Here is a 13,869-nt window from a genome sequence, read left to right as displayed (position 1 = left end):
GATAAAGACTTGATAAATTATTTTGGGCAAGAAATTAGCATTGAGCTGTTTTATCTTTGGTACTCGTCCGTCTCATTTAATCCAGTACTATCAACCTTGCCTTTATCATTTAATATCTTCTTTTAGAACATAATGAAATTTTCTTATAATTTCCAAAAGAATGAGTAAAGGGAGTACTAAAAAATTAAGAGATAGTTTCAAAGGCAAATATAATATGCTGGAAATTTATTTCTAAAAGTTAATAGGAAAATTTCATGTGATAGCAAACATATTCTTTGCATTATATTGCTTATTAAACAAAATACACACATTTTCAAAACTTTGATACCACCAACCTACTACTACTTCCATTTATTTTTGACTTATCTAACTTCTCATTGATTATAATATGAATAAATATTTTTATATGTACTCTTTACATAAATAATAAGTATTGTGCTATATTTGAAAGCTTGCAATTAAATTAAAAATAAAAAAGTATTAACTTTTTACTGAAGTTTATGTCAAAATGGTGGTTTTTTCCGTCTTCTAAGTTTACAGTATTTTTACATTCTGGTAAGAACTAGATAACTCTTGTTTAAAGCCAGCAGGAGGAGCTCTCACCTTGCTGGGTTCAATGCAATTAGTGTGCCTGAAAAACCTGAATTTGTGGGGGTTTTACATATGAAATAAATAGTAAAATTTAAACATTTATCACATGTAATGATATTAAAAATCTCAAAACTCCTTAGTTTTATTTTAGTATCAGTTTATCATTCACTTGTCTGGAATGCAAATTTGAAATTTTACTGTTCTTACGAATTTTTAAAAGGTATGATTGCAGTTTAAAGAGGAAAACAAAGCAATAATATAAATCTTGTTTCTTAAAGCTAATAAGAAAGAGATTCTAAGGATTTATACTTTTGTAGGTATACATATTTTCCTTTTTTGTTTGTTTTGAAATGAATATACTTCACAGTTTATAAATGCTAAGTATCAAGAGCCAAACAGCCTAACATTTTAGAAAATATATTTATATCAACTAATCAATTAATTGTCAAGTGTATGAAAAGTAAATCTCTATTGGTAGACTTTTATAGTAAGGATTTTTTAACACGCTGTTCCAATAAATCTCGTGACTTACTGGCGTGATTTGTAGGTAGTACCAGTGAATCTTCTGTAGAAATTATTAATGAGAAAACTAGGATAAAAATTCACAAAGATTTGGGGTGCTTAGGTGGCTCAGGCGGTTAAGCATCAGACTCTTAATCTCGGCTCAGGTTATGATCTCACTGTTCGTGAGCCCAAGCCCTGTGTTGGGCTGTATTGGGCTCTGTGCTGAGCATGGAGCCTCCTTGGGATCCTCTCTCTCTCCCTCTCTCTCTGCCCCTCCCCTCCTCTCATTTTCTCACTCTCTCAAAAGAAATAGATAAATTTTTTAAAAACTTACAGGGATTTTGGGTCAGCAAAAGAAATAGTGATGTTTTTCTGCATCTACAAAAATAAAAGAGAGGGAGGCAAACAAAGAAACTGACACTTTACTATAGAGAACAAATTGACAGTTACCAGGAGAGCTGGGGGTGGGTATGGGTTAAATAGGTGTGAAGATGTGTAGCTGGGGATGAAGATGTGTACTTGTAATGAGCACTGGAAGTGTTGAATCACTGTACTTTATACTTGAAACTAACATTATACTATGTGTTAACTAACTGGAATTTAAATAAAAACTGTAAAAATAGGTAAGAAGAAAAACATTTAATATTTAAAGGCTTTAAATGTTTTACAAAGGACATTCTAATGTCATTCTCCTTGGTTGGAATCCAAATCTGTCAGTTTGTGATATAAAGGAAAATTACTTAACCTTTTTGTGGCTCAGTATTCTCACTTGTAAATTGAGCATTTAGAAAAAGACATACCTACTAAGACAATGTGGAGATTACTTGAAGAAGAAAGTACATAGAAAGTTCTTTCTACAGTGACTGTGAATTAGTATCATTATTTTGCTAGCCTGTAGAGAAATAATGATGTATTTCAGAAATATAAATGTGATAGATGAGTAACATTAAACTTTTGTGTACCCCAAAGTACATACTGGTGTTAAATATTTCCGAATTCTTTTCAATAGCATATATCAATAATGAAATTAACTTTTATTTGATAATGAAATAAACTTATACCTTTGAATATTATTATAATAATATTTTAACTTCTTTCTCTAATAAATGAGATTATTTGTATTTTACTGAATGAACCCAAATGACATCAAATATCAATTTAATATCTGTATGTGTGTATGAATGATGTATATGTGTGTGTTTGTGTATGTGATATATGTATGTATCATCCTTAGTGTACTTTCTTTTACTCCCAGGCTTCTTAGAAATATATGTTAATAGGGAGTAAATGAAACTATAAAGAAATCCTCTTAAAAAGCTCTTGCCCATGGGTGTCTTTTTTTTTCTCTTTCGGTGATGTTTGCATCCGTTTAAAACCATTAGCTAAATCTATTAATTCATTAGGAGTTAGAAAACAGTATAGCCTAGTTCAGCCATTCATTCTTCATTTATTAACTGAGCTACTTCAATAAGAGCAATGCTCCTTCTTTAACTATTTCTTTATTCATAAGCAGTTTATATAGAAAAAGCAAAATAGGGGTGCCTGGGTGGCTCAGTGGGTTGAGTGTCCAATTCTTGATATCAGCTCAGGTCATGATCCCAGGGTCATGGGATCAAGCCCTGTGTGGAGCTGTGTCCTGAGTGGGGAGCCTGCTTCGGATTCTTTCTCCTGCTCATCCACTTTCCTCTGCTCACATGTGTGCATGCATTCTCTATCAAATAAAAAATAAAGAAAAAGCAAAATAAAATGTTTTATTGTTTTCAGATTATTTACCAGCTTTAAAAACTTTGTTATTAAAACTATTTTATTTCTGAGAGAGAGAGAGAGTCAGCATGAGCAGGGGAGGGTAAGAGAGAGAGAGGGAGACAAAGAATCCGAAGCAGGCTCCAGGCTCTGAGATAGCTGTCAGCACAGAGCTCATTGCGGGGCTCGAACCCACGAACTGTGAGATCATGACCTGAGCTGAAGTCAGATGCTTAACCAACTGAGCCACCCAGGCACCCCTTTTTACCACCTTTTAAAATAACACTTTCCTAGTATTCTGTGAAAGTTGTCAGTAGGTATATTTTATCATTATGAATGTATGGATTTGAGCATATTTGAAGTGTTTCAGTCCTATAATAATTACCTTGTATATAATCGGTTAATCCATTTTTGGCCAGTAGAAGCCTATATAAGTTGGTTCTCAAGTCTTTTTGACACAACTCTAGTAAAACATTGATATCTTCCTTGATTTCTGGTATAAGGATTCCAAAACATTACTAATGAAGTAATTTTACAAAAAAAATAAAAATAAATGGAACTTCAGTCTGATCAAGTTACTAAATATATCTACCAATTTAAAGAATATAAGGGGAATGGGGGAGCATGATAACTTACAATTAGAAAAATCTAGAATGTGGAACAAAATAACCTATTTTTTTTAGTAAATTTGATTTCAAGTAATGAAAAAGACAACTGGCCAGGAATTAAGGAAATATATTAAAACCACAATGAGATACCATTATACACCTGTTGGAATGCCTTAAAAAAAAAAACTGGACAATGCCAAGTCCTGCTGAGGATGTGAAGCAACTGGAAAACTGGTCTTCTGCTTATGGAAATTTGAAGCATCTTAGCCATTTTGGAATACAGTTGGATAATTTCTTCAATATACGGATTCTCCATAGACCCAGGAATCCCTGTTTTCCATGGAGAAATGAAAGCATAGGGTCATATAAAAACCTGTACATGAAAGTTTATAGTGGCTTTATTTACAATGCCCCCAACTGAAATAACTCACATTCCCATCAAGTAGGAAATTCTATACAATAGAATACTTTTCAACAATAAAAAGGAGCTATTGATATACACGGCAACATAGATGAATCTCAAATGCATTATGCTACAAGAAAGAACCAGTCTTAAATGGCCCCATGCTACACTATTTCATTCATTTGACATTTTGGGAAAGGCAAAATCATAGGGACAGAAGTTAGATTAGTGGTTGCCAGGGACTGAGCTGTGGAAGTGATTTACTATAAAGGATAACAAAGGAAATCTTGGGAGTGATGGAAATATTCTATAGCTTGATTGGAGCAGTGTTTATATGGATGTGGGGGTTGTCACAATTCATAGAAATGTACATTTAGGAAGGGTGAGTTTATTGTAAGTAAATCATACCTCAATAAATCTAACTTAAAAAAAGTTAATGGGATAAAGTGTGGATTAAAAAAACAAAAGTAGATTGTCAACTGAGTGTAATAAATAGCACTTATTTAGAGCTTAATTTTTCTATTGAAGTAAGTTGATACAAAAGGGATATTAAACACTGCCTGGATATTTGATGACATTAAGGAATTACTACTTATAGTAATGAATTAAGATGCTGTACCTATATTAAGAGGAGTCTTTATCTTAGAAATCTATAATGAACTTTTTTATGGATGATATTATTGTAATTTTCTTCGAAGAAATCCTGCAGTGGGATAGAAAAGATGAAGACATGTAGACGAAGTAAGATTGGCTATAAATTGGTAATTCTGGACTCTGGATGATGAGTACATGAGGGTTCATTTTACTGTTTTCTTTACATTCTAAAATATGTCTGAGAATTTTCCACAGTAGAATTTAAATAATTGAAGCTTAGTTCTACAAAGGTATGTTTAATAAATTGATTTAAACAGTACTGAAAGAATATTCTTTTTTCATTATTTTTTAAATGTTTTTATTTGTGAGAGAGAGACCATGTGAGCAGGGGAGGATCAGAGAGAGAGGGAGACACAGAACCTGAAGCAGGCTGCAGGCTCTGAGCTGTCAGCACAGAGCCTGATGCGGGGCTCGAACCCACGAATTGTGAGATCATGACCTGAGCTGAGGTCGCTCAACCGACTGAGCCACCCAGGCGCCCCAAGAATATTCTGCCATGAATAATTAGAGTTCCTCCCAGAAATTGATGTATGGGTTAATGCTTATAAAATAATAAAATACAGTGATTCAAATAAGAAAAAAAAAACACAGAATCCTTACAATAAACACCAAATAGCATACCCTCAGTTGAGTTTTTTAAAAATTACTAATAGAAAACTCCAGTTTCTTAACTGTGAAATATAAAACTCATGATCAAATACCAAAGCATTGCTTCTCAGATGCCATGGCCTACTGACATCTAGGGGACTTGGAGTTAGTAGTTAAAAAAAAAAAAAGATCTGCTGAATCATGGACCCTACACATTTACTTACTGGAAACACTACAAAGTATCCTCCCCATTTGATCTTTATCTTTCCAGCCTCATATCTGTCCTACAAAAATCCTCACTCCTAGTCCTGACTTCAGCAACTGAAAAATGATTTAGTTAAAATTCAGTAACTTTATTCTGTAAGTAAACCATTTGTTTCTCATCACACCTGATTGATGTGCTCAATCAGCTGCAAATTGAGCTCAAATTGTATCTCCTTTGTGAAATTCTCCCATATTTCCCTACCAGCCTTAACATAACTTAATTGCTAGGCTATTATATATAGTCTTCCATTTTAAAATTTAACGGACTATGTTCTAATCATTTGTTAGTATGTCTGTCTTTTGAATAGATATAACTAACTTTAGGTCAGGGAAAAATATGCATCATTTTTATTTTTGCTTTTGCCTCCCTTAGCTGTCAGTATACCTGCACATACAATAATAATATGCTTTAAATATAGTAGGATTACTAAAAATTAGTTGTTTTCATACTCTGCCAATCATATATCAGGGCATTTAATAACATAAAAGAAACTACAAAAGCCTACTTTTTTTAAAAAATATTTTTATTTATTTCTAGGAGAGAGAGAGCGTGAGCAGGGGAGGGTCAGAGAGAGAGGGAGACACAGAATCTGAAACAGGCTCCAGGCTCTGAGCTGGCTGTCAGCCCGATGCGGGGCTCGAACCCACGAACCTTGAGATCATGACCTAAGCATGAGCGGGCAGTCAGCACAGAGCCCGACGCGGGGCTCGAACCCACGAACCTTGAGATCATGACCTAAGCAAAAGTCGGACACTTAACCGACTAAGCCACCCAGGCGCCCCAACAAAAGCCTACTTTTAATACAGTTTTTCTTTCTTTAAGTAGTGTAAAAAGACTAAATATGAATGTGGTGGGAGAGTGATTATTTCCTTGTTGGTTTGCAAGCTGGTCCCAGTACTCATGCAGGGCCAAGTGAGACTGCAGAAAGAGGCAGACCACTCCAGACTGGTAGGTGGGAGGGTTAATAAGCAAGGGAACTTAGGAGACTTGTCTTGGGCAGCTGCAAGATCTCTGCACCCATGCACCACAATCTTAAAGTTTATATAGATGCTTTAACTGGGTTCAGTCATGAGTACTATCCAAGTGGTCTCAACAACCTGTTACTCTGTCAAGGCTGTGTCCCTGGAATAGCTCCCACTATGGGAACAGTAGGCAGAGCTTAAAGTTTGAGAATAGGGGAAGGGGGTGAGGGGAGCTGAGGAGGCTACAGTTGCCTGAGTCTAGCTCGAGCGTCAACTAGCAATCACGTCCTCTTGATTACCTCCTTCAACACCTGTCAGTTTTAAAAGCCACTTATTAAAAATAACTGTTAATTCTGTTATTCAGTTATCTGCTTTATTTAGCATTGTTAAACACAAATTACATATTTTGAAAATAAGTTATAACTACTTCATGTATTTTATTGTTACTTATTATACATTAATATTTAGTATACATAGTTAATTTTAAAGTAATGCAACTTACTAAAGCTAATGCAATTAACAACAGTAAACGTAGTTGACATTAATGATTTAAATAACATATTTTTTTGCATAAATTGAGAAATTCATGGTTTTTTTATTTAATTCCAGTTGTATTGCTTGATACAACAACTGTGCTGGGAGAGCTAGGATGGAAAACATATCCATTAAATGGGGTAAGTTTAATTATGTTTTTAAAACTTTCGTCCTTACTGGGTTTCTAGGGTCTGCTGTAATAGTTAAAGGAACAGTGGATTTTGGCTCTAGTTACATAATTTTAGTACATAACTAAAATATCATAGAAAAGATTAAAGTACAATTAGAACTGGTAACCAATGAGAATGATGTATAAAAATCTTTGCTTTTTTCATTATTCTTTAATACAGTGCTTATCTATAATAACACTAGACTGTCTTCCATATAAATATTTTTTTCATAGAAAAAATTTTCATTTATAAGTTCAAGACAGTTTTTTGTATATAGGTTTATTAATTTTGGTAACCTCAGTGAGTATTTGTCCATAAACAAACTTTGCATTGTCATGAAAGAAGTGGATTTTATAAATACTAACAATTTGTTTTTTATTAGAAAATATAAGTGTAAAAAGCAGTATGTGTTTTTGAACTTGACAAAAAGAAACATTGTTATTAGGTTTTGTTAGCTGAGAGTAGTTGCTTTTGAAAGGCATGTGTAATTTAAAGATGTATAATTTACACACTAATTTTTCAAGTACTGATATCATTTTAGCTCTGGTTGTATGGACTTTTTATGTGGTTTAATATATTTTGCATCATTTTCACATTGCAATGTATTTCTGCTTCTTTCTTAATTTCAAATTAAAATAAAAGGGTGGTTTATGAAACTTTTTATCTAATTTTCTCTGAGTAAGGAAAATTTATAGTAACAGAGGTAGTCAACTGTTATTCAGGTGTACTTGGGTTAGCTTTTCTTCCTTTTTTTATAAACTGTATTTTTCTCATTCATCAGATTCTTAGTTGATATTTTTACATTGTTTCTTTCAATTACATCTGCAAGTTTAATTTGAAAGGGAGAGTTAACTGAAAAATGTTTTATTTTTTTAGAATCATTCAAATATTGAAGTTTGAATTTGACCTTTTATACAAATAGTCATTAAATGTGTATTTTCAAGTATACATTCCTGTAAAGAGTTAATAACTCTTTCTGTCTTTGTTCAGCAGGCTTTTTGTGTGCTTAGATTTGTTTGTTTTGTAGACTGATTTTATTTTTTTCTGAAATTTCTGTTTTATTTTCATAGAGCTCTCATCAAACCATTGCTGAAAATATATCTTTGAAATTATATTTGTACATTCATCATCTATTTTTAGTAAACATCTATTTATTAACTGTATTGAACATGTTAAATTTATTACATTTACTTTCAAGGAGTGAATGAAACTTTTTTCTAAAATACCCCTCCAAGATATATACATATCTACAGTCTCAGTTTACAAAGTAATTTATAAGAACTTATAATGCTTAAAAAGTTTATATGAACTACTTTTCCATTTTTTGAAAAAAATGACAAAAAAATTAGTGATTATATTGTTACTCACTTCATGGAGTCCTAGCCAAAAATCCTGTGAGGAACAGAGTTACATCCCTGCTCTCATGATTGTATTTGTCTTGATCAGTCTGTGTTTCAAAGCAAACTGGTAATGAGAAGACACAGGGACTTAGTGAGTTACAAATAAATTTATTCCTATTATTCTTGTAATGATCTTGTCATAGGTGATATGAAAGGGAGATTTTTTTCCTCCTATATCTGGTTTCTTAGTTTGAAAGAGAAAGGGCAGAATTGTCTGAAAAGTAATGCTTACCCCATAGTTTTCTATTTGTAGACACTGCACTAAGAATTTTACATTTTATTTCCTTAATAACCCTATGAGATATATCTGACTTCTGGCTCACAGTTGGAGAAACTTCTTAAAGAGAGTAAAGAACAAAAAATACCAACAAGTTATAGGCTAAATAGTGACTGATGGGATTTATTTCAAACTAAATTATTTCTGACAAAAGCCTATATCTTTATCATGGCACTGGTAAAAGAGAGGAGCATTGGAAACTTCATGAAAGGCCAATTAATAATGTTGATATTTGCATAATTGATTCAGGTTTCTTTTCTCCCCTTGATAAACATAGTACTTGACTGAGATGAACATTTTGGACACTAGCCACAGATTTGCAGGAGGAAAGAGAAAAAGAAGAGAGGAAAGAGACGGTAGTAGAAAATACATATGATAGAATAAGGTGGAAAAAGAAGAAATGGTTAACATTTATTAGGCATTTACCATATGTTAAGCTTTATTCAAAGCAGTTTACTCACCTGAGTCCTAGAAATCAAGAATAATTTTATCCTATTGAAAGATATGGAAATTGAGACTCACATACATTAAATAACCTTTACAAGCTCACAGAGCTAGGTATTAGTGCAGTGAAAATTCTAAGTCAAACAGATCCTGATTTTGAACACATACGTGTGCTTCTTATTTCCTTTAAGATTCTACCTTGTAAATATAAAGGCCAGTGACCAATATGTATAAACTACAGAAGGAAAAGTAACACAGGGATTCAGGCATTAACACATAAGTTGAATACTCAATTGTTTTGGAATGTCACTGTTGGGATGATCTATATTACTTTTAGATTATGCCTCAAATAATAATGCATGTATGGCAAGTGAAAGCAGTAGGAATACTTGAAAATGAAAGTATATGGACGGAGTTTATAATAGATACATGAATTAGAGGAAACAAATGTGAATCAAGGGAAACAATAAAATGAATAGATGACTTAAATAAGTTTTATAGAAAACATATAACTTCAATTTCTCTTTTAATGAAGTAGTTACATTACTGACAAGAAAGGAAATTACTTAATTCTCTTTATAGGTAAAAACAAGTAAGGAAATAATCAGGAAAGATGAAGAACTTTGAAAAGGGATACTAAAGATGGCAAGACATCTAGACATCAATAATAGTTAAATAATTTAAAATCCATAGAAACTGCTAATCAGTTTATAACATTTATACTAGCATTTATATCTTTATATTAAAATTATCTCTATTTGAAATTATATGGCTTTCTTCAGATTTTCACATTTATTGTGCCATACTAATATGAATGGCCATTTTAACTAAAATTGACTTATTTCAGAGACACCACTTAAGTTGATTTCATAAATATGCCATGGTTAGAAAAGATAGCTAGATGGTAAATTTGGCAATTTTATGATATCAAGTTAGTTGGCATTTCTCTGAATGAAGTACTTTCTAGGAATAACATTTTAATTGATAATTTTTCCTTTTTTTTAAATTTATTTATATTTGAGAGAGAGAGAGAGAAAGTGTGAGCAGGGGAGGGGACAGCGAGAGGGAGACACAGAATCCGAAGCAGGGGCTCTGGGCTCTGAGCTATCAGCATGGCTCGAACACATGAATTGTGAGATCATGACCTGAGTTGGAAGCTTAACTTACTGTGTCACCCTGGAGCCCAGATAAAATTTATTTCTGTAAAAACTTGAACTAAGACATTTTTGAAACTATATAATGTATAAAGTATGTGATTTAATAACTTATTTAATTGATTTTTTAACTTAAAATAGGCATCCCACCAGTAGCATCATGCTGATGTAGTTGCAGGAGTAGACATTTACAATCTTGGTGAACAAAACCATTACTGGTTATTTGAATAGTAGGTAAGCACCTCTGATTAAAGAACGTGGAAGATACATGAGTGAGTAGTCTTGAGCAAATGACTTCTTAGGCTTGAAAAAAATGAAAAGAATATATATGTATATATTTACTGAAATGCTTGCTTGTCGACTCACTTGCACCAACATTTTAAATATATGGTGTCTAGAATTCAATTAAACTTTTTTTAATGTATGTTTATTTTTGAGAGAGAAAAAGAGACAGAGCATGAGGAGGGGAGGGACAGAGAGAGATGGAGACACAAATCTAAAGCAGGCTCCAGGCTCTAAGCTGTCAGCACAGAGAGACCCATGCGGGGCTTGAACCCACAAGCTGTGAGATCATGACCTGAGCTGACGTTGGATGCCTAACCAACTGAGCCACCTAGGAGCCCCCAGAATTCAACTTAACAAACTTTCATTTTATGCTCTTTGTGCCAAGTATCCTGTTAGAGTGGTTAAAAGCATGCTGACATAACTTGAGGAGTATTGTAGTATAGAGGTAATTCTGCACAATTAAAGGCAAAGAGTGTCTTCAGGTAATTTTGAGTAATGATTTGTGAAAGAATAATAAAGGGAGGGATTAATTCTGGTCAGAAAAAATTGGAGGCACCTGGGTGGCTCAGTCAGTCAAGTGTCTGACTCTTGATTTCAGCTCAGGTCTTGATCTCACAGTTAATGAGATCGAGCCCCAGATCAGGCTCTACAACTGAGAGTGCAGAGCCTATTTGGCACTCTCTCTAGCCCTTTCTCTCCCTTTGCCCCTCCCTTCTCACACTCTCTTTTTCTTAAAATAAATACATAAACTTAAAAAAGAGAAAAAAATTGACAGTAGGATGTGACGTCAGCTCTTTCTCATAAACTGTGAAGGAATCACATAAAGGCTGGACAAGAGGGTGGAAAGCATCTATTAGGCAAAAAATAAATAAGTAAATATCTTGAGAAAAGGCACAGAATTCTCAAATGTATGCATTATGTTATAGGAATGTTGAGAATAATTTGTGTGGTTGGGTGAAGGGTTTTGTGGGAAATGGGACTGTGATGATAAGCTAACCATATTATGGAAAACTTAGAATTTCAGTTTCCTAATTGATTTAGTGTGTATCTCACCCTCAATTAATAGAAGTAAAAGTAAGAATGTTCTGGATTCAGTTAAGTAAACAAAAATTCATAAAGCTTTCTTTTGTTTTAGATAATAATATAGACCCTTGGAAATCAAAGTCAGGTAACCTTAGAAAATTATTAGGAAAGAATGTTCAAAATATAGTCAATATGACCTTATTGATATATTGAGAACAGAGCGAAATTGAATAATTACACTTGTATATATACTGAAGCTTGGTTTTAGAAAAGAATGATTACATCAGAGATTTTGGTAACCATTGGTTGTAATTCTTAATACTATGCTCTCAGTGCCTAACTTCAAGAATTTTATGTCTATATAATTTAAAAATCTTAAGAACTTTATCCTGTAAGTGTCCCTTCTATCCTTGATCTGTCAGTATACTACACTAACATAATAAAATGATAATGATATAGTAGAGTAGCTAATAGTGCTATGGTAATCAATGAAAGAATGCTGCATGAATAAAAATTTTTACATAACACATAGAAGTTACTAGTGAATACTGAAGAAATTTTTTCATAAATATTAAGTATAGGGCATATACTGGGTATGAATTTTCCTATTGCTATAAATCACTAATAACTAACTGGTTAACACTAAATCTTATACGGTACAAAACTGAAAGACCTATTTTAATTTTAAAACCTTCTGGGAAGGAGATAGTCTTTAAGAAGCCATGCCATTTTAATGCTAATGAGAAAAAAGGAAACATGAATGATACTGTTCATGCAATAACTGTACAAAAGAAGAAATTAAAAATATGTATATCTTCAGCTCTCATAATCTGAAAAAGTATTAAAGAAAATTTACATAAATATTCTTGAAATATTTACTCATGATTTCCTCCTTTAAATTGATAATTTTATTTTTTACAGTTTGTTTTTGACCAATATATAACATTGTAGATGAAATAGAAAAACACAGTAAGACCTGTAGTTGATTGAATGTGACATCCAAAATCCTTAATACCCATTACAGATTGGGTCCCATTCATTGCTTCACAGCAGTGGGCATGTCACAGTGGAGCATCTTGGCTCAATATTAATTCTAATAAAAACTCACCAGACAAATAACTGCTACTCACCAGAAAAATAAAGACTTTTCATAATATAGAAAAGAAATTCATGATTAAAGGCATATTGTTTTCTTTGAGCTTTATTAATTATACTTGATACTACTCAAAATTTAATAGCTATGTGGTTTTTAATTTTGATTCTGTAATTGAAAAGATAAGTGACTTTTGATCATCTACATACTTATTATAAACAGTACTTATACCTGTATAAATCCTGATACTTGAAAGATAACATTTCATAATAATAATACCATAAGGCATTATTTGACTTATACTTAATATTACACATACTTAATGTTGGAGTGCCTGCATGGCTCAGTTGGTTAAGTGTCTGACTCTTGATTTTGGCCCAGGTCATAATCTGTGGGATTCAACCCTGCATTGGGCTCTGCATGGACAGCCTGGAGTCTGCTTAGGATTTTCTCTCCCCCTCTCTGCATCTTGTCTGTGCTTGCTCTCTCTCTCTCTCTCTCTCTCTCTCTCTCTCTCTCAAAATAAGTAAGCATTTAAAAAATACTTAATGTTGATGGAGAGAACTTGTTTTTTTAAAGTTTTTTAATGTTTATTTATTTTTGAGAGAATGTGTGAAATGGGGAGAGGGGCAGAGAAAGAGGGAGACACCGAATCAGGAACAGGCTCTAGGCTCTGAGTTGCCAGCACAGAGCCTGCTGTGGGGCTGGAACTCACAAACCACGAGATCATGAGATCATGTCTGAGCTGAAGCCAGACGCTTAACTGACTGAGCCACCCAGATGCCCTGAAAGAACTTGATTTTTAAGCATGCCATCAACTCATCTGAAAGATTTTCACTATTTCTTTTTATTCATAGTAATAATTTTAGCAATAAATTAAAGGGTTGATTTTCCCAGTTTTTCCCCCCACTCTCCTGTTTTGGCTACTTGTAAAATATAATAGATCAGATCTTTGTCACAAAGTTGTAGTGGACATAGATATAAGCACACCAATACTCAAAATCAAACCTCCTTTTCAACAGTGAAGTACACTTTAACAAAAAGAAGAAGGAACTGATGCTAGTAGAAAAAAAGTGCTATTGGATATTAAGTTGCATTTTAAATTAGTTATGACAATTAGAGATTGGAAAACTGTTTCTGAGGTGGCAAATATTGATTTCAAATATCACAT

General features: G+C 33.0%; 1 protein-coding gene across 3 annotated transcripts in view; it reads left to right on the top strand.

The window, feature by feature from the left end:
* The window catches only part of LOC144240513 (ephrin type-A receptor 6), an 877,144-nt gene that overhangs the window by 72,907 nt on the left and 790,368 nt on the right, over nucleotides 1–13,869 (top strand). For all 3 annotated transcript variants that reach the window (XM_077774886.1, XM_077774885.1, XM_077774887.1), the window contains exon 3: nucleotides 6,928–6,992. In XM_077774886.1, coding sequence (XP_077631012.1) covers nucleotides 6,928–6,992 — 65 coding nt within the window. The remainder of the gene's footprint in view (nucleotides 1–6,927; nucleotides 6,993–13,869) is intronic.

Source organism: Crocuta crocuta, unplaced genomic scaffold (assembly GCF_008692635.1).
Source record: "Crocuta crocuta isolate KB4526 unplaced genomic scaffold, BGI_CrCroc_1.0 scaffold6, whole genome shotgun sequence".
NCBI lineage: Eukaryota > Metazoa > Chordata > Mammalia > Carnivora > Hyaenidae > Crocuta > Crocuta crocuta.
This window is presented reverse-complemented; position numbering and strand designations above follow the sequence as displayed.